We start from the raw sequence: 22,895 nt of genomic DNA on the forward strand, positions 1-22,895 counted from the left end.
GTGTGTGTGCCAGTGTGCAATCGCACTGCACCAAAATAGCTCAAATGCACCGAGTTTACAAGTGAGGCAGTGAGAGGATGATGTAATTTCCTTTGGCAGCCCTTCAGATAAAAAAAAAAAAAATAGATTTTGCAGAGTCGCAGTCTATTGCTTCACTCAAACACAAAGCGTACCAAAGCTGTCTTTATGTACGTAAACCTGCTAAAATGTAAACAGGTTCTGCTTGTAAAGCGCTTTTCTCCCTTCAAGGTGCTCAAAGAGCAACATATTTTTTTACTTCAACTTCAGTATTTTTGTAAAGAAGAAACGGCAATTGTACTATGTTGTACTGAGTTTCATTCCGATCGCTACATTCATTTATCCATCCATCTTCTTCCGCGAGGTCGGGTTGCGGGGGCAGCAGCCTAAGTAGGGAAGCCCAGACTTTCCTCTCCCCAGCTACTTCGTCCAGCTCTTTTCGGGGGATCCTGAGGCAATCCCAGGCCCAGGACAGAGTCTTCCCAACATGTCCTAGGTCTTTCCCGTGGCCTCCTAAAGGTCGGAAGTGCCCTAAGCAACTCCATAGGGAGGCGTTAAGGTGGTTTTCTGACCAGATACCCGAACCACCTCATCTGGCTCCACTCGCAGCGGCTTTACTTTGAGCTCCTGCCGGATGGCAGGGCTTCTCAGAGCCCCGCCACCCGGCGGAGAAAACTCATTTCGACCTCTTGTACCCGTGATATTGTCCTTTTGGTCATAACCTAAAGCTCATGACCATAGGTGAGGATGGGACTGTAGATCATCCGGTAAATTGAGAGCTTTGCCTTCCGGCTCAGCTCCTTCTTCACCACAACGGATCGATACAGCGTCCGCATTACTGAAGACGCCACACCGATCCGCCTGTCGATCTCACGATCCACTCTTCCCTCACTCGTGAACAAGACTCCTAGATACTTGAACTCCTCCACTTGGGGCAGGGTCTCCTCCCCAACCCGGAGATGGCATTCCACCCTTTTCCGGAAGAGAACCATGGACTCGGACTTGGAGGTGCTGATTCTCATTCCGGTCGCTTCACACTCGGCTGCGAACCGATCCAGTGAGAGCTGAAGATCCCGGTCAGATGAAGCCATCAGTACCACATCATCCGCAAAAAGCAGATACCTAATCCTGCGGTCACCAAACCGGAACCCTTCAACGCCTTGACTGCGCCCAGAAATTCTGTCCATAGAAGTTATGAACAGAATTGGAGACAAAGAACAGCCTTGACGGAGTCCAACCCTCACTGGAAAAGTGTCCGACTTACTGCCGGCAATACGGACCAAGCTGTGGCACTGATCGCCACAATAAGACAGTCCGATACCCCATACTCTCTGAGCACTCCCCACAGGACTTCCCGAGGGACACGGTCGAATGCCTTCTCCAAGTCCACAAAGCACATGTAGACTGGTTGGGCAAACTCCCATGCACCCTCAAAAACTCTGCCGAGAGTATAGAGCTGGTCCACAGTTCCACGACCAGGACGAAAACCACACCGTTCCTCCTGAATCCGAGGTTCGACTATTCGGCGTAACCTCCTCTCCAGTACACCTGAATTAACTTTACCGGGAAGGCTGAGGAGTGTGATCCCACGAAAGTTGGAACACACCCTCCGGTGCCCCTTCTTAAAGAGAGGAACCACCACCCCGGTCTGCCAATCCAGAGGTACCGCCCCCGATGTCCACGCGATGCTGCAGAGTCTTGTCAACCAAGACAGCCCTACAGCATCCAGAGCCGTAAGGAACTCCGGGCGGACCTCATCCACCCCTGGGGCCTTGCCACCGAGGAGCTTGTTAACTACCTCAGCGACCTCAGCCCCAGAAATAGGAGAGTCCACCACAGACTCCCCAGGCACTGCTTCCTCATAGGAAGCCTGTCGATCTCATGATCAACTCTTCCCTCACTCGTGAACAAGACTCTGAGGTACTGGAACTCCTCCACTTGGGGCAGGGCCTCCTCCCCAACCCGGAGATGGCACTCCACCCTTTTCTGGCCGAGAACCATGAACTCGGACTTGGAGGTGCTGATTACACACATACATTAATACATTCATTTATATCATCAGTATATGTATTAACAATGTAAGGAATATTGATTGCACATAACGCATTCTCTTAGCTTCATCAGAGAGACTTCTTCCAGGGGGCACTGTCACATGACTCCATTTCACCAATCAAACGGAGCCCAGCAGTCACAAGACCCCACTCAAACTACACACTATCGGTGTTAGAATAATTATGTATACATTATCACACTGACTTTAGTATGCTTGAAGTCCGTTGCTTTAGTTATTAGCTATTATGCTCAAGGTAAACTTTTTCTAAACTATGCAAGGACAAAACTTATCGTCTAAGGCGAAAACAAGGAGCCACAGATGTTATCCTTGTTTTCGCCCGCTAACAGTTAAGGACTTCAAGGACCTCAACGAAGATAAGATGACAGCATGCAGACAAAGCGGGGACAAAGCGAAATCACCAGGCTCCCAGCCCATTCCGTCACGTACTGTGCGTCCTGGACCTGCTTCGCATTATATATGTGACCATCCTTTTAGAGGCGGCCTGAGTGATGTTGACAATGGAACTCTGAATAAAAACAGGGATGCGGGAGCTGAACCTTAGAGCATAGGGCAAGACTGTGACTAAGTGTTCAGCTCCATGCGTTCTCCTCATGAGCTATATTGAACTCTGTCTCTGCTGGGTTCCTTGCTTCTTGTCTGATTAATAGATGTCATCAGCGTTTGAACCTAAAAATCAGCAGTCCGATATTATCGGACATCTCTAGTTATAAATACAACCACATTCCGATCTGTACTGAGAACAACAACGTTTAACGTAGGGATGTGACGATAAATGGTTTAACACGGTTAGTGTTATCGTTTAAAATTAAATTTGTCGTGAAACTGTTGTTAATAACAATTTCATCAAGTCACAGACAGACAAGGCTGCCCATTTACTGGGGACGCAAGATAGCACTAGCTCGCTTAGCTGCTAACATGAAAACAAGAGACGTTAACGTCTTTCTCCACTAAAAGACAACATTCCCCAATCTAAACTTATATGAACACATTGATTGATTGAAACTTTTATTAGTAGATTGCACAGTACAGTACATATTTCGTACAATTGACCACTAAATGGTAACACCCGAATACGTTTTTCAACTTGTTTAAGTCGGGGTCCACGTTAATCAATTCATGGTACTATTACTGTCTGAGCAACTAACATAATTAATGGTGTACATTAAACCTGCAGGCTGTGCTCTCTTAGAACTGAGAGATTGATCAATACTCAAAGCAATTTGACAACAGGACGTGAATTTGCAAGACTTCACATAAACCGGAAGTGATGCACCAAATACGTTTTTTTCTTCGTCAGTAAAAAAAAAGACTTACCATAGTAGAAGTCTCCCTGCTGGTACATCATGAGCGTCTGGACTTCCGAGCCATCATCTCTGCTAAAGGAGAAAGTTCTGGTGTTTTCCGGCCTGAATTGGTTTTTCCACGAGCCCCTGAAGTAGACTGCGTTGACCAGGCTCAGACGAGTGTCGTCGCCTATGTCCTCGCAAGATATAAGGTCCTGGATCTTACCTAAAAGGAAGGGTTTAGTTTTGTCTCACAGTGGGTCCGATTGGGCCACCTTCCACTACTCACCCTCAGTGTGATTCGACACCCAGTTGCTAATCAGCTCGGCCGCAGGCACCGGGTCGCTGAAGTCCACGGTCTGCACATCGGCCTTGAAATACTTGGTCATCACATGCAGGAATTCCGGGTTAAAGGTGATGCCCTCCTGCAGGAAGAGACTGTTGGCAAAGCGGACCGTGTACTGGCTGTCATCCCCAGAGAAGGCGGCGGTCAGGTTCTGGAGCAGAGAGAACTCCGCGCCTGAATGACACATGTATATTCATAAGCAAAGGCAGAGAGAAAACATTAATAAAAGGAAAGGTTTGTTCCTCATGCACTCCCAGAGAAAAGGGTGCATTTATGTCCCTCAAGGAAAAACTCATTAGTGGATTCCATGGCGAGAAACTGGACCAGTGCAACATTTGAAAGTCCTTTTCAGGGCATACAGCGCATACTTTTATGACAGAGTATTAGGACCATAATGGGAGAAAAAAAAACAATAAGTCAATAAAGTCATATAATTACAAGAATAAATCCATTCCCAGAATATAAATGGATTTTACTGTACATTCATCATATTGTGAAGACAAAAATGTGCAATTAAGTACTACCGACTTTAAAGTATCTGCCTGCAGTCTCTAATTATGTTTTTTATTCATATATATATATATATATATATGTATATATATATCCATGTTATACATACACATGTATGTATGTATAATATCAGTGTTTCCCACAGGTCAGGCATCTATTTGTGGTGGTGTGGTCGGGCGGCGGGGGGATAGGGGGTGGGGGGGGGGGGGCAGCAGCGACGGCGATGACCAAGAAGAACGCGGAGTTGGAATATAATTACAACACTTTCTGTACATATTTACATAGATAGATAGATAGATAGATAGTACTTTATTGATTCCTTCAGGAGAGTTCCTTCAGGAAAATTAAAATTCCAGCAGCAGTGTACAGAGTTGAGATCAATTTAAATAAAAGTAAAAAGTAAATAATGGGGGTTTAAATGGAAACAAAATAGAGAAATATTACAATAAGAATAAAAACTAAAAAGCAACAATGGGAATAACAATATAACAGTAAAATAAGAATATAACAAGACAAAGTAGGCAGTAGTGACCATGTTATGAAAACGTATTGCACTGTTATTGTTTTGCATCCCCTGTCATCCTAGTACCCCCCGTCCCCCGCCCCAGAGAGTAGTTGTACAGTCTAATGGCGTGTGGGACAAAGGAGTTTTTGAGTCTATTAGTCCTGCACTTGGGATGAAGCAGTCTAGCACTGAACAGGCTCCTCTGGCTACTGATAACGCTATGCAGAGGGTGACTGGCATCATCCAGGATGCTCACTAGTTTGTCCACAGTCCTCTTCTCTGTCACCGTCGCCAGTGTGTCCAGTTTCATTCCGATTGTAGAACCGGCCCGCCTGATCAGTTTCTCAAGTCTGGAGTTGTCCTTCTTAGATGTACTGCCCCCCCAGCACACTACCATGTAGAACAGAACACTGGCAACCACAGACTGGTAGTACATCCACAGGAGTTTTTTGCAGATGTTGAAGGAGTGCAGTCTCCTGAGGAAGTACAGCCTGCTCTGTCCTTTCTTGTACTGGTGGTCCGTGTTAACAGTCCAGTCCAGCTTATTGTCCACCCAAACCCCGAGGTACTTGAATGAGTCCACGGTCTGTACCTCAACTCCCTCGATCACAATAGGTTGTGACCGTGGACTCGACCTCCCAAAGTCAATGACCAGCTCCTTGGTCTTTGATGAATTGAGCTGCAAGGGGTTCGTGTGGGAACAAAGTCCCTCACCAGATTCCGAAACTCCTCCTCTCTGCCGTCCCTGATGCACCCGACGATGGCTGTGTCATCCGCGTACTTCTGGATGTGACACAGCTCTAAGTTGTAGCAGAAGTCAGCGGTGTACAGGGTGAAGAGAAGAGGGGCCAGCACCGTTCCCTGCGGTGCTCCGGTGCTGCTGATCACAGTGTCAGACGTGATGTCCTTCAGTCTGACGTACTGTGGCCTGTCGGTGAGGTGGTTCAAAATCCAGGCAACCAGGCAGGGGTCCACTCGCATTTTGTAGTATTTATATAATATTTACATATTTATATAATATATAACTACAAGCTCCATTCACAGACAGAGTCACATTGCTTTTATGAGCGGTCAAGCGAGTCAAAAGCCAGAAAAAAAAAAAATTATTATCATTATTATTATTATTATTTTTTGTTGTTGTGGCGGCCGTAATTCTTTCGTGGCGGGCCGCCACAAATAAATGAATGTGTGGGAAACCCTGAATATACACACAAATATATATAATATACACATAATTATGTATATATATATATATATATATATATATATATATATATATATATATATATATATATATATATATATGTATGTATGTGCACACAAAATGGATACATCTATGTCGCAGCAGAGGATTGGGAGAATGTCATGTGGTCAGATAAAACCAAACTAGAACTTTTTGGTATAAACTCAACTCGTCGTGTTTGGAGGAAGAAGAATACTGAGTTGCATCCCAAGAACACCACACCTACTGTGAAGCTTAGGGGTGGAAACCTCATGCTTTGGGGTGTTTTTTTTCTGCTAAGGGGACAGGACGACTGATCCATGTTAAGGAAAGAATGAATGGTGCCATGTGTCGTGAGATTTTGAGCCAAATCCTCCTTCCATCAGTGTGAGCTTTGAATGGTTGACCAAATACTTATTTTCCAACAAATTTTACAAATAAATTATTTAAAATTCCTACAATGTGAATTCCTGTATTTTATTTCTTATTCTATCTCTCACAGTGTACCTATGATGAAAATTACAGACCTCTGTCATCATTTTAAGTGGGAGAACTTGCACAATCGGTGGCTGACTAAATACTTTTTTGCCCCACTGTAATTCTAATTTTATATATAATTTTTGTGGGTTACTTGTTGGGGGGTGGGGAGGGCAAAAGAAAAAAAGAACATTTGACACGTCCATCCATCCATCCATTTTCTACCGCTTATTCCCTTTTGGGGTCGCGGGGGGCACTGGCACCTATCTCAGCTACAATCGGGCGGAAGGCGGGGTACACCCTGGACAAGTCGCCACCTCATCGCAGGGCCAACACAGATAGACAAACAACATTCACACTCACATTCACACACTAGGGCCAATTTAGTGTTGCCAATCAACCTATCCCCAGGTGCATGTCTTTGGAAGTGGGAGGAAGCCGGAGTACCCGCAGGGAACCCACGCATTCACGGGGAGAACATGCAAACTCCACACAGAAAGATCCCGAGCCTGGATTTGAACCCAGGACTACAGGAACTTCGTATTGTGAGGCAGACGCACTAACCCCTCTGCCACCGTGAAACACGTGTTTAATTGTATTTCTGGACCATATATGTGAAAAATTGAATGAAAAAATGTTTACAAAAACAAAAAGAGCTACAATTTGCATCAAGTCTGTGACCTGCAGGCCGGAGCTAAAACCAAGTATGCTTCCTCACCTGGCAACAAGTGGCTAAATCCAACGGCGTGTCGGATCTCCTCCAGCGACACTCCCTTGGCCCCCAGCTCCACCATGCCCAGGGCCAACGCCAAGCTCAGGGGGGAGAAGACAATGTTGTCCTGGCTCCCCGCCGCCTGCAGCCGGTGGTACAGCCTGACAGAGAAATCCGACGTGGCGTCCTCCGGAACGTCCGCCGCTCGGCAACCGTAGCCCGGCAACAGGAGGAAGAGGAAGAGGAGGAGGGGGGCTGACACGTCCAGCATCCACATTGCTGCGCTGATAGCTCGTTCTGGAAGAGGTGGACAAAGAGGAGGAGGGGATTGTCAAAGAAGCGAGAGAAACACGTGCGGAGGATCTAGGACTGGGCGGCCACAGAGGTGTGGACAGGAGGATGAGGATGAGGATGAGGAGGAATTCATGAGAATGATGTGGATTACGGAAAATGGACAGAGACAAATGTGTTTAAGGAGCACTTGAAAGGATGGAGGAGAGAAGACAGAGATATACAGTCGTGGTCAAAAGTTTACATACACTTGTAAAGAACATAATGTCATGGCTGTCTTGAGTTCCAAATACTTTCTGCAACTCTTATTTTTTTGTGACAGAGTGATTGGAGCATATACTTGTTGGTCACAAAAAACATTCATGAAGTTTGGTTCTTTTATGAATTTATTATGGGTCTACTGAAAATGTGACCAAATCTGCTGGTTCAAAAGTATACATACAGAAATATTAATATTCGGTTCCATGTCTCTTGGGCAAATTTCACTGTTAGCCATCCACAAGCTTTTGGCAAGCCTCTGGTTGACTTTTTTTTTACCACTCTTCTTGAGAAAATTGGTGCAGTTCAGCTAAATGTGTTGGTTTTCTGACATGGACTTGTTTCTTCAGCATTGTCCACACGTTTAAGTCAGGACTTTGGGAAGGCCATTCTGAAACCTTAAAAGCCAAACTGAAACCCACTACTACCGACCACGCAGTCAGATAGTTTATATATCAATGATGAAATCCTAACATTGTAACACATGCCAATACGGCCGGTTTAGTTTACTAAATTGCAATTTTAAATTTCGCGCGGAAATATCATGCTAAAACGTCGCGGTATAATAACGTGACATCACGCATTGCAGAGGACATTTTGTTCCAGCACCATTCCCAGTTATAAGTCGTCTGTTTACATCGCATAATTCCGCAGTATTATGGACAATTTGCAATTTGTTCAATGAATAATGGAGACGTCAAAGAAGAAAGCTGTAGGTGGGAAGCGGTGTATTGCGGCTGCCCTTAGCAACACAAACACAGCCGGTGTTTCATTGTGTACATTCCCGAAAGATGACGGTCAAGCTTTACTATGGAACAGAGATGTCAAGCGAACACGGTTGGATTGGACCACACACACAAAGTACAGTGTATTATGCAGCGATCATTTTGAAAGATCGTGTATCGAAAAGGGTCCCTTGCGAAGGGCAGAGATGGGCATCGCCGCCACCCGTCGACTGGTGCTGAAGAAAGGTGCAGGGCCGACCTTCAGGTTATACATAACCATATAATCTCACTAAAACACTAGTAACACAATAAGCAGATAAGGGATTTTCCAGAATTATCCTAGTAAATGTTTCTAATAACATCTGAATTGCTCCCACTGCCCTCGTCTTTTTTTTTCTAGTCCTTCACTTTCACTTTCCTCATCCACAAATCTTTCATCCTCGCTCAAATTAATGGGGAAATTGTCGCTTTCTCGGCCAGAATCGTTCTTGCTGCTGGTGGCCATGATTGTAAACAATGTTCAGATGTGAGGAGCTCCACAACCTGTAATGTCACGCGCACATCGTCTGCTACTTCCGGTACAGGCAAGACATTTTAATAGCGACCAAAAGTTGCAAACTTTATCGTCGATGTTCTCCACTAAATCCTTTCAGCAAAAATATGGCAATATCGTGAAATGATCAAGTATGTGGACCTGCTATCCCCGTTTAAATAGGAATTTCTCATTTCAGTAGGCCTTTAATTCTAGTCTGATCTAACATCACATGGACAAATATAAGACCTTCTGGAGGAAAGTTCTGTGGTCAGATGAAACAAAAATTGAGCTGTTTGGCCACAATACCCAGCAATATGTTTGGAGGAGAAAAGGTGAGGCCTTTAATTCCAGGAACACCATGCCAGCCGTCAAGAATGGTGGTGGTAGTATTATCCTCCGGGCCTGTTTTGCTGCTAATGGAACTGGCGCTTTAAATGTGACAATGAAAAAGGAGGATTACCTCCAGATTCTTCAGGACAACCTAAAATTATCAGCCCGGAGGTTGGGTCCTGGGCGCAGTTGGGTGTTCCAACAGGACAATGACCCCCAAACACACGTCAAAAGTGGGAAAGGAATGGCTAAATCAGGCTACAATTTAGGTTTCAGAATGGACTTCTCAAAGTCCTGACTTAAACGTGTGGACAATGCTGAAGAAACAAGTCCATGTCAGAAAATCAACAAAATTAGCTGTAATAACCCTCTAGTAAAACTCTGGAAGGTCAGTACTGGTATTACCATTCTGTATGAAAATTATTGGAAAATAGTGATAAATTCACTTTGATGAACTTATTAAAGCAAGCTAGCGCTCATTGCTAGCTAGCTTAAATGCTAACATTGATACGAGACATAATTACATCTTTCCTTATACTGATATAATATGGCTCATTGTATGGAACATGTATATTTACTGTATATATCTGTCTAATAATAAAAAATAAAAATGTTTGACATTGTCGATGACGATCTGCCAACACATTTTCTAAAAGTCCGCCGCCATTTGATCAGTTTTTATTTATTATTATTACTTTTTTTTTTTTTGAACAAACATTTTACATTTTACTATGTTTTTGGACACAAAATCCCCAAAGTGTGTCTACTGATAAACTGAAATAATCACAAAACACAATTTTTCTCCCTGGGGAGTATATAATTTAAGTTAAGTAGCATTATGTCCTCAGGGAGTTAAACGTGTATAAAACATTTTTCGATTCATTTTTTTTCTACTGTTTTTCCTAAAATTTTTCAATCAACTAAATTAAAATAACAACTGTGTCATATTTTTATTTATTTATTTGAACCCCTTTGAATGCCATTTGGAACAAATAATTATTATAATTTTTTTATTTTGATTCCTCAGGGAGTTAAACGTGTATAAAACATTTTTCGATTCATTTTTTTTCTACTGTTTTTGCTCAAATCTCTCAATCAACTAAATTAAAATAACAACTGTGTCATATATTTATTTATTTATTTGAACCCCTTTGAATGCCATTTGGAACAAATAATTATTATTATTTTTTTATTTTGAGTCCCCAGGGAGTTAAACGTGTATAAAACATTTTTCGATTCATTTTTTTTCTACTGTTTTTGCTCAAATCTCTCAATCAACTAAATTAAAATAAAAACTGTGTCCTATATTTATTTATTTATTTGAACCCCTCTGTATGCCATTTGGAACAAATAATTATTATATTTTTTTTATTTTGAAAAACTTGCATAAAACAAGTTATTGACCAAAAAGTAACTACCAAATTTTATAAAATTATTTTTCAATGTATCGTTAATATTTAAAATAATACAAAACTGTAATAAAATTAATGTTGTCACATATATTAAATTATTATTATTTTTAATCATATGAATGATTGGATTATTCATGGGTTGTAAGTTTCTCGCATAGCTTAAATTAACTTCAAAATGACCCCAAATAGATGTATTTTTCATCAGTTTTATGTGTCTCTTTTTTGCAGTATATTTGATTAGCATTTATTTTGTAATCAGCCTGACCTAAGCCTTGTTCGGCATGTTGTTGTATGCACTGGTCTATGTGTTAAATAAATCATAATTGCTGTTATTAACACATTGTTCCTGTGCAAATTATCGATGCAATTGTTCATTATATTATCTACACGTGTGTTAAAGTCTGTGTCACGGTAGTGTTGATCGTGACCACAGGAAGCAGATATGGCAGGCAAAGTACATGTAAACAGCAGGGAAGTGCAAAAGGGAAAAAAAACAGTCACAGGAAGCATAGGGAAAGCTATTCGACCGTCCAGATGACACGGCTGGCATGAAAAGCATCCTGATTGGCAACTAGGAACAAGTGTGTCCTGAATGCCAATCAGAGACAGATGCTCAGACAGAAGAGGTAGAGGCCAAAAGAAGGGAAACAGGAAACCGAGACAAAAATAAAAGGACAGGTAATAAAACTAAACACCAGTGTCAGGTTCAAACACTGATGACATTTGTTAAACAGACAAAGAAGCACGGAATTAAACAGAGACAGAATTAAATTTGGCTCAATGAGGAGAAACGCGTAGACCTTGACGGAGATAGATATCTACATATATCCATATTTAAGAGTTATTTCTTTCTATAGTCATATTTGAAATAGCTAGTGGTTTCCATTTGTACTCTATTTTTTAATCTCATGTCCATTGTACATTGCAAGTTAACCTTGGATTTAGGAATGTGAGGAGGAGAGATACTCCTTTTCCTTATCTCATCCTGTCTCAGGCTAAAGTAGAACAATAGACATGTGTTTTCGTTCTGGAGAGTGTGGGCTATTGGCATATTGAAGAATATAGCACTTCCGTAATGTTTTCAGATCAACTTGGCGACGTGATTTGAATGTGTTGTTTTTAGGTTGGTCTCTCCAAAGCTTTGGAATACATTGCAAAATACCTATTCTGTTCAGGGTGATCATTTAAACTCAGTTTATGTGTCATCAAAAGAATTTGGGATTGACTAGTAACTTAAATTCCCTTGGAGGAACATCTGGTCCATACGCAACAACCTGTACACTTCTACAGTGTCCCAACACGCTCTGACGAAAGATTGTACGCCTCCTCTTTTAATTGGATTTTCCCAGCTTACATAGCAACAGCTCTTTCTAAAGGAAGGGGGGGTCGTAAACAGCCGTCGCCTTTGTTACAAAACAGTTCAAAGAAAAGGTGCCTGGAGGGGGGTTAGGTCCTGCTTCCTCTCCGCTTTGTAGATCTCAGGTCAAGACAAAATGTTCCTGTGGATCACAATGCATCAAAGAAACTGACACCTCCATGTCGCTTCCCATCCTACACAGTGGAGTTTTACAAGCCTTTTGATTGGTAAGATCAAAGACCGCTTTTATCTGCTCGCCTGGAACTCATTGAAACAAAATATTTTGTGATAACTTATATACAATTATTCTGACAACCAGAAACTATGATAATTGTCGTAAGAGAGCGTGACTGTGTTCCCCCCCTTAAAAGGATGAGGCAAAAATACCACTTAAAATTATTGACCTTATGGGTAGAAAGATGAAATTTTGTGTGGTTTTGTGGCCCCTCTTTGGGAAGTCTAAATGTAGGGTTCCCAGCATGCCTTGCAAGCGAGGACGGAAACCCCACACTCAGCTTTGTGACCAACGCAACCAAATCATCTGGAAAATCCTCTAATCTTGACAATGTGATTAATTCCATGCCATTAAACTGACCCGCTTTTTTATAAAAGCGATCCCTCTCTCCGTCGTAATCCGCCGGTTGACATTTGCGCAATTAAAAAAGTGACGTCAAACAGGCAGCGTAATCCTTGCTGCCATTTAAACCTCGCACCTTGCGCCTGCAGGCCCGGCAGGCCGCGGGACTTAAGTGAACATGGACACGACTCACATGTTTGGATTCCATCTGCACATGTTCACCCTGACCTGCACCTTCTTGCGTAAGAAAGGGGTTGCCTAGGCTACAGCATGTGATTGATGCAGGCGTACTGAAGAGTTAACATCACTCGACTATTTAGTTTCAAACGGTCGGAGTTGGAGCTCCAGACCACGTTTTAGATTTCTGGACCAATAGTGCTGGACTTGAGGTTCTGCTGTAGTTAAACCCATCTGTTAGAATAATTATGTATATATTATCACACAACTCTTATGCTTAATGGCTGTTGCTATAGTTATTACCAATTGCGCTGAAATTGTATTTTTCTTTTTTTGTGCAAAGCTGGCAATCCAAAAGATTGCAAGCCAGTCTCGTATCAGTGTTTTTTTCCAGAATCGGCCCGCTGACTGCCAAGGCCGAACATCGAGTACTGTGACGCTGACAGAGCAGAGACAAGGTACTTTTATTTCAAACGTTATCTTCCTCAGATTATAATCCTCTCAGCTATCAAGGTAGAATTGAAAGGTAATGTCAACACAAGCATGGAAAACACTCAATGTAAACACAATTCTAAAATGACAAACACTTAACAATAACCTCTTAAAAGGTGCAAAAATTAGGAATATGTAAAAAAAGTTAAATAAAGTGTAACATACCGTATTTCCTTGAATATCCGCAGGGCACATAGTATGCGCCTGCTTTGAATTACTGCTGGGTCAAACTCGCTTCGCAAAATAATTAGCGCATGCTTAGTATTACCGCCTGGTCAAACTCGTGATGTCACGAGTGACACTTCCCCTGTCATCATTTTCAAAATGGAGGAGGCTGATTTCAATACCGGTAATTTGAAATCGCATAAAAGGAAGAATATTAAGAGCAATTCAGTAGGATTTAAGGTCCAAGCTTACATCACACAAAATTTTACTGCATGCCTTTGTTGAGTGCCGTAGTGAGAGGAGGTTTTAAAATAATTAGCGCATGCTTACTTTTACCGCATGCCTTTTGTAAGCGCAGGAGTGAGAAGAGGTTTTAAATTAATTAGCGCCCCGGCGGCAATTCAAGGGAATACGGTGATTGTGAAAAGTGTCAAAATGTAAACATAGAAACCTGAGAAGAACAGTTTTCTGCAGGTTGAGTGCCAGGAAGTTAAGACTGTGCTCTATAGGGTGAGCGCGGCTATTAGAGATGCGCGGATAGGCAATTATATCATCCGCAACCGCTTCACCACAGTCGTCATCCACCCGCCGTCCACCCGAACCAACATTTTATCAGAACGGCAACCGCCCGCTGAAATACATCAGAGGTAGGCCGCCTTTACCACACACAGAGCTATTTAAACCTGTTTCACAGAGTAATGAAGACATTTGGAGCCTAATGTTCTCGCGGCTATCCAATAGCGTTCATCCTGATGACAAGAATATGGGCGTGCTGTGAAGCCATTGCCTTAGACACCTTCAACAACACGTACAAACCGATTGTTAGTCCGGCAACATTTTGTGTGCAGCTTCCGCAATTACACGTTCAAGATTGAAAGGCATACTGGGTGATACAGAGTACACTGATGGTTGTGATATAAACAACTTTAACACTTACTAATATGCGCCACGCTGTGAAGACACACCAAACAAGATTGACAAACACATTTCGGGAGAACATCCTCACAGTAACACAACATAAACGCAACACAACAAATACCCAGAATCCTTTGTATCCGTGACTCATCCTGAATATATTTTACAACCCCGCACCCCCAACCCCGCCCACCTTACCGATGCACGGGGGGGTGGCGGGCTTTCACGGATACAAAGGATTATGGGTATTTGTTGTGTTGTGTTTATGTTGTGTTACTGTGAGGATGTTCTCCCGAAATGTGTTTGTCGTTCTTAATTGGTGTGGCTTCACAGCGTGGTGCATATTACTAAGAATGTTAAAATTGTTTGTATTACAACCATTAGTGTACTCTGTGTCACCCAGTATGCCTTGCAGTCGTGTGCGTGTTGCCACGGAAGTCACACACAACATGATGCTGGACTGACAAGCAGACCGTACATGTTGTAGAAGGCGATAAAGTCAATGGCTTCATAGCACGCCCTAATACTTATTATCCGGGTGACTGCCGGCAGTCATTCAAGAGAATATTAGCGTCTCCTATTGTCTTCTTCACTTTATGACACGGGTCTTAAATGGCACTTTGAATGGCAAAGGATACCGATCCCAGAACCATGTATATCAAATATTTCCGGATGGTTCAACCGCCACCCGCCGGAATCTAATTAAAATCTATTTTCTCATCATGTCACCCGCCCGACCCGCGGTTTATCCGCGGTTTATCCGCGCATCTCTAGCGGCTATGGTGATGTGGTATTACCGGTCTTGGTAGGGACGAGCGCTTTGTATCATTTACGGTCCGTTTTAAAAAATATTTAAAAAAATGCCTTAATGTTGATGTCCCTTTTAATCTTTTATATATTATTTCTTAATTTTTGCTCTCCCTTCTCACTGCATGCAGAGAATCAACCATGAAACAACAAGATGACACTCTTACCTGATTGGCTGTTAGCGTGTCACTCCCACTTCCTGCGTTGCTTAGTTACCAGAGAGCAGGTGCCTTTGTTGGTCCAACCAACCTTGCTTAGCAACTTCTTGTTTCTTCTGGGGAAGAAGAAAAAATAATTATGCACGTTTAATCGAACACATTCTTTTTAATTAATACCGATTAGTTGTCTATTGTGATTTATATCGATACCGTTTTATCGCTCAGCCCTATTTTGTATCGCTGGACACTGCAATATATATCACAAGATAGACTGTAGGCAATCGCCTATCCCTAGTCTGAATCAATCCAGTTCATTGCCATATTTTCTAGTTTACTTACATCATGATCGTAAACTAGACCATCTGACATACAATATGTGAATTTTAAGGCCAAACATAAAAGTGTCCCTTAAAAAACGAGCCACTTCAGCTTCTTCTTTCCATGTTTAATGCTTGCGTTGACCATCTGTCTTCTTGAAACACTGAATAATCAACCGCATTGATAACCATAATTCAATTGACCAATCAATGATCACACCCATCCGTAGTTACCACTATCTTACATTTAGCCGTGCAGTAGGATCATCCCCTTCAATTATCTCTGCACTTGAGCAGGTGATTGCAACCTCGCACTAATCAGACTAACACCCCCCTTATCTGCAGCACATCCTCGTCTCAGTGGATTTGCTGATTGCTCGCCTTGTTAGAAAATGACATAATTTGCTCCTGGACCGGCCGCAAGTCCCAGGGTGCTCGCTGTTCGCTTGACAGGGTGAAGAGAGAGGTTAACGACCCTTTATTAATCTTACTAACTAACCAGCGGACAGAGGCAGAAGGAGTTATGGATATAGAGGACACGAAGATGACTAACTGTAAGGAAAACAAAGCACACCACTAATCATATATATATATATATATATATATATATACATATATATACACGTATATATATGTATGTAATTATGTGTGTATTTGTATATATATATATGTATGTGTGTGTGTGTATATATATCTATATATATAAATAAATATACTGTATATATAGATATATATACACACACACACAGATATAAACACACACATATATACACAAATACACATATAGATTTTATATATATATATATATATATATATATATATATATATATATATATATATATATATACTGCGATGAGGTGGCGACTTGTCCAGGGTGAACTTCGCCTACCGCCTGAATGCAGCCAAGATAGGCTCCAGTGAACACCCGCGACCCCAAAAGGGACAAGCAGCAGAAAATTGATGGATGTATATATATATATATGTATATATATATATATATATATATATATATATATATATATATATATATATATATATATATGTATATGTATATGTATATATATATATATACATATATATATGTATATGTATATGTATATATATATATATATATATATATATGTATATATGTATATATATATATATATATATATATGTATATGTATATATATATATATATATATATATATATATATATATATATATATATATATATATATATATATATAACATACATATATATATATACATATATATATGTATCTATATACATATATGTATATATGTATGTATATACATATATATGTATATACTTATATGTATTTATATACATCCATCCATCCATCCATTTCCTACCACTTATTCCCTTTGCGGTCGCGGGGGGCTCTGGTGCCAATCTCAGCTACAATCGGGCGGAAGGCGGCGTACACCCTGGACAAGTCGCCACCTCATCGCAGGGCCAACACAGATAGACAGACAACATTCACACACTAGGGCCAATTTAGTGTTGCCAATCAACCTATCCCCAGCTGCATGTCTGTAGAAGTGGGAGGAAGCCGGAGTACCCGGAGGGAACCCACGCATTCACGGGGAGAACATGCAAACTCCACACAGAAAGATCCCGAGCCCGGGATTGAACCCAGGACTGACTACTCGTATTGTGAGGCAGACGCACTAACCCCTCTTCCACCGTGAAGCCCATATATATATATATATATATATATATATATATATATATATATATATATATATATATACACACACACACACACAGTCGTGGTGTGTTTACATACACTTGTAAAGAACATAATGCATGGCTGTATTGAGTTTCCAATAGAGTGATTGGAGCACATACTTGTTGGTCACCAAAAACTTTTTTGAAGTTTGTTTCTTTTATTCATTTATTATAGGTGAATTTATATTCAGTGTTGCGATTCATACTGTGTCATGTTACAGTGGGCAAAACTAATAAATAAACTTGTTAAATAAAACCCCTGCCTTGTTTTTAATGAATACTTAGGCCTACTACGCCAATGTATTTTAATGTCATTTTTTCATTTTCTGAGGTGGTACTTGTTGAAAAAAGTTTGAGAACCGCCAATCTATTGTATTGTTTCCTACAATATTCGTTATTTAAACGTGTCGTTTGTTTTAAAAGGCAGGTTACCCAGTAAAATGGTGACGGTTTAAATGGGTCCAAGCCCACGGTGTTTTGAGTTAAGAGTTCTGTCACAAAACCAATTAAGTGGAGGTACTAATGTATTTGAATTAAACGCTTAAAAAAATGTATTTCACTGCGCTTATGATATTGTGTCTTCCAAGCAAATTCCTGTGAGCGCCACATTTTTAGAACAACGCTAACTCAGCAACTGTCGGCGTGAATGCGCTGCAGGTTTTTCAGGACAAACCCAGATTACGGTTTGTTTTGTGCGATGCAAACGGAGCACAGTGTTTTATTTTTTTGTTTTTTTTTAAGCCTGTGAAGGTACACGCTCAGTACTGTATGTTCCAGACTGACACAAAAACACACTCATATTTGGAAAGTTCTGCTTGTGCACGTGCACGCGCTCAGCCAGCAACCCTGCTTCCCTTGTCTTGTTTGGTTTTGCAAGGCTGATTGGACTGACATTTAATTATTGAAGTGCAATTAGTGCAGTGCTTGGAAGGAATAGGCGCGCACACACACACACACACACACACACACACACACACACACACACAGACTGACATTGCTCAAAGGCACTGAGCACGACCAACACACACGTGCAAAAGGAGGGGAGCAAGTAAAAACTAAGGTACTATAATCGCCACTTCAAAGTATTTTGTTTCAAGATAGGGATGCAACAATATGGAATTTCACATCACGGTTAGAATGAACAAAAACTATTTATGTCATGTTATTGTTGAACGGGCTCAAAAAGTACTAGAACAGCAAAGAGTGAACCCTCTTGCGACATGTTAGGACGGTACATGCCAAACAGCCACGCAATTTCATTTATCTGTCGATTAATTAGTCCAACAGGAGGTTTTGAATTCACTTTCTTGGTCTGTCTGTTTGTTAGTTAGCATTAGCAACATAGCTCAAAAAGTTAAGGGCGGATTTTGATTGGAATTTCAGGAAATGTCAGGAATGGAATAAGGAAAACCGATTAAGAAAGGGTCTGACAGCGTCAATATAGATTCACTGTTTACATTTTTAAAACCTTTGATACCTTATACCACAGCTGTCAAACTCATAGCCCGGGGGCCAAACTTGGCCCGCCACATTATTTTATGTGGCCCGTGAAAGCCTGGAAATAATATGCGTTAATAAAATGCTTAATCTTTTCTTACAAAAATATATTTGTTTTTTCCCTTTTGACATTAAAAAAAACATGTACTGCATGGAACTGCATATTTTTTTAATTCAATATTATCAAAATCAAAATATTATATAATCAAGAATTTCCAATTTTTGTTTTTTATTAAAATAGAAATAAATACTGTACTTAAATATCTGTTTTAGTAATGATTTCAACACAAATTATCAATCAAATTGTAGACTGCAACACTGACAATAAATTTTACAGTTAAATTCTGCCGTCTGAGTTTTTTTTTTTAACCTTAAAATCTACTTTGGTACCGTTTTTTTTCCATACACAGTAAGACACTAAAATCTTTCAAAAAAATAAAAAAACAACAACATTAAAACACAAAGATTTTGCGGTAAAAAAACCCCACACGGGCGGATCTGTTGCTTGAATTTTACCGCTAAAAACATTGGTATTTTTTTCCAGTTCATTCCATTTATTAAATTTTTTATATGCTGTAAAAAACCCACTGATTTTACTGTAAAATTCTGGTGACTGAGCTGCCAGTTTTCAAAGTAAAATTGTAATATTAAGGAGACTTCCCTCAAGAAAATTTTTTGTGATCTATATATATACATATATATATATATATATATATATATATATATATATATAAGTGTGATGTGGCCCTCAATTAAAAACAAGTTTGACACCCCTGCCTTATAAAATTAATCACTAATAATTTTAAAGACCGAAATGAGGCCACAAACCAAATTTTGTTTCTGGCCACAAAAAGCCCGCACCTGTGGCAGTTTGGAAATAATTTGACCAATACAATTCATCCAAGTGGGAAACGTGGAATCTGAAAATACCTTATATATAACAATGTTTCTAAACCATAGTTGGCCATTGTTGGATTGCGAGCTTCCCCTACAGGGCCATAAAAAATCTATTTCTCAGCTGTGGTCCGTACGGGTCGCATCGGTCTTCAGTTGTAATACACTTCTCCACCACTTGAGGCAGTAAAGACAATCTCAAACAAACAGAAGAAGTCTGTGGCTAAAGTCATAGAAAAGCGCAAAAAATATGACTAAAATTGTTAAATTGTAGATTAACCTTCACTTTAATTTTATAGATAGTTTAGTAAAGAAACATATTCATTATTAATTTATTTTAGTACTACATAAATACACATTAATTTATTTTTCATCAGTTATTTATTTATTTATTTATTTATAAATTTGGTTAGTATTCATTTCTCTAATCAGCCTGGCCTAAGCCTAAGGTTTATGTTTTAAGCAAATAATAACTTCTGTGAATAACACACTTTAGGTTAGATATAATTATTGAATATGATTAAAATCAAGAGTAGTAATTATGTCTAAGTTAGTTTGTGACAAACCCCAAGATGCAGAGAAGGAGGCAGGCATTGAGAAAGGAAACATGATTTAACTAAACACTAAGACAAAACCAAACACGAGGCAGATAAACTACAAGAGCTAGCATGGGAGCTAGAAGATAGCGAGCGTAGCGTGGAAGCTAGCAGGTGTCGAGCAGGAAACAGAAGTCGTACTTGTAATATGAAAACAAACTGGAAGCAGGGAACAAAAAACAGTAAGCTACAAACATCTAACCAATATAGCTTAACGCTACGCTGCAATGACAAGCCCAATAGAAACGACAAGTAGAACTGATATTGACACGACAGGAGCGACAATACAGAAATGAAAATAATCCAGCACGGACTGGAGGACAAAAGCAGGTAAAAATAGGACCGGGCTGATTGACACCAGGTGTGGCCAGGTGCCAATCAGCCGCTGCTGAGGGGAGAAAGACAGGAAACCAATAAAATAAGAGCGCTGACAGGAAAACAACTAGAACACAAACACACTGTCAGGGGCAAGCCTGACAAAATCAGAGTTATTATTCGTGTGGGCCACAGTCGGGAAAAAGTTGGGCCCCGGGGTCAAAAAGTTGAAGAACCCCTGTCCATAAGATTGAATAATGTTTGCGTTTTGATAACTTTCTCATGTATTACCATGTACAAATTAACATGCGTTTAAGGTGCAAAACAATAAATAAATGGATGGTATTTTCTTTGTTTGTTTTTTTATTGATTACATTTTGTTGCCTCAGATACTTATTTTGGACTGAATAACCAAATGCGATGTCGATTACACTTTTTTGTCATATACGGTACAATTAGATTGGAGGTCGATTTATACCTTGCAAGTGTGTGTGTGTGTGTGTGTGTGTGTGTTACAGGGTGGGTGAGTTGTCGGGGGGAGAATAGGAGCAGGATATTACAATCTGCTTCGTAAATTCACACTCACAGCGCCTGTTCCATCATGTATTTCAAGGACAAAAAAACCCACCACACCAGATGCATGAATTGATTGACACGGCAACAGGCACTAACAATAAAAAAATAAATAATAATACACATTTAAATGGGAAAAAACACCATTTTCTTATTATTTCTCCAAAGCAAAGAATGGCATTGTCACTCACACAATTCCACATTCATGACAATATATGCACAGCCATCCATTTTTTTTTCCTACCGCTTGTCCCTGTATGCACATAGATGGACATAATTATGAGACACAACTAGAACACAAAAAGATGCATCTTTATAAAGACAATTGTTGAAATATTACTTACTTGACGAGTGTAATACTGCGCTTACCGATGCCCAGTGTGGATGAAGTGGTTGAGATGGTTGAGATGATGAGCGCTGACTGCCGCTCTCCTCCGACGCCGCAGATTACTGCCTGCTGTTTTGCCGCAGGCCCCGCCCCCCTTGACGCCGATTGGTCCACACACTACTGTCCGTCAAAGAGTCGGAAGGATCATTCCCGTTTAAAGTTTCCTGTTTCGCCGCGTCGTTAGTTACATTCACCCAACCACTAAACCTTAATGCGTTGGTCTAATTAGTCATTTTCGCTTTATATGTATATATATATATATATATATATATATATATATATATATATATATATATATATATATATCCACAAAGTTGCTCGTACTGGTTTGAGCAAAGAAGTAGTGGACATGAAGCAAATACTTCCTCCGCCCTGTTGCTGTCGTAGTGACAAATGTCTTGATGTGGAGAGAGATGTGGGAGTCTACGCTGAACACTTGGCTTTTTCCTCACGTACGTACACTATTAAGTAATTTTTGGAAAATAGTCAGTGTAAATAGTGTGTTCTGAGTTGTTGCGAGCAAAGCCTGGCAAGATAAGCGAAACCTCGTCAAACGCGGTACTGTTTTGTTTGTCACAGTATTTCCGCCTTTGGGCGCTGTTGGGATTTGTAGTCCAAATGACAGCTAGTACCGTAGTTTAACATTGAGGACACTTCCATGAGAACTACAACTATAACATGCTCACTAAATCACATGTGAAGCTCATAAAACAGGGGTGTCAAACTCATTTTAGATGGGGGGCCACATGCTGAAAAATCTACTCTCAGGTGGGCCGGACTGGTAAAATCCCGGCACGATAACTTAAAAATAAAGACAACTTCTGATTGGTTTCTATGTTTAAAAATAGAACAAGCACAGTTTGAAAATGTACTTATCTTTTTGTTGGTGTTTTTTTTTTTTACACTTACATGTTGCAGTTAGCCCTGCGATGAGGTGGTGACTTGTCCAGGGTGTACCCCGCCTCCCGCCCGTTTGTAGCTAAGATAGGTGCCAGCGCCCCCCGCGACCCCAAAAGGGAATAAGCGGTAGGAAATGGATGGATGGGATGTATGGATGTTGCAGTTAATAGTATTATATATCCATCCATCCATACATCCATTTTTTACCACTTATTCCCTTTCGGGGTCGCGGGGGCGCTGGCGCCTAGCTCAGCTACAATCGGGCGGAAGGCAGGGTACACCCTGGACAAGTCGCCACCTCATCGCAGGGCCAACACAGATAGACCGACAACAT

The 22,895-nt window shown here is 40.7% G+C and overlaps 1 protein-coding gene across 2 annotated transcripts in view; it reads right to left on the reverse strand.

The window, feature by feature from the left end:
* The window catches only part of serpini1 (serpin peptidase inhibitor, clade I (neuroserpin), member 1), a 47,189-nt gene extending 25,282 nt beyond the window's left edge, over positions 1–21,907 (reverse strand). The window contains exons 1-5 of one of the 2 annotated variants that reach the window (XM_061919156.1): positions 21,618–21,905; positions 15,356–15,462; positions 7,154–7,444; positions 3,665–3,895; positions 3,407–3,601 (exon numbers count right to left, since the gene is read on the reverse strand). In XM_061919156.1, the coding sequence (XP_061775140.1) occupies positions 3,407–3,601; positions 3,665–3,895; positions 7,154–7,424 (697 nt within the window). In that variant the 5' untranslated portion in view covers positions 7,425–7,444; positions 15,356–15,462; positions 21,618–21,905. Of the gene's footprint in view, positions 1–3,406; positions 3,602–3,664; positions 3,896–7,153; positions 7,445–15,355; positions 15,463–21,617 lie in introns of both variants that reach the window. The other variant, XM_061919157.1, reaches the window with a different exon arrangement.
* Between the last annotated feature and the right edge of the window lie 988 nt (positions 21,908–22,895).

Source organism: Nerophis ophidion, linkage group LG13 (genome assembly GCF_033978795.1).
Source record: "Nerophis ophidion isolate RoL-2023_Sa linkage group LG13, RoL_Noph_v1.0, whole genome shotgun sequence".
In the NCBI taxonomy this organism is placed as follows: domain Eukaryota; kingdom Metazoa; phylum Chordata; class Actinopteri; order Syngnathiformes; family Syngnathidae; genus Nerophis; species Nerophis ophidion.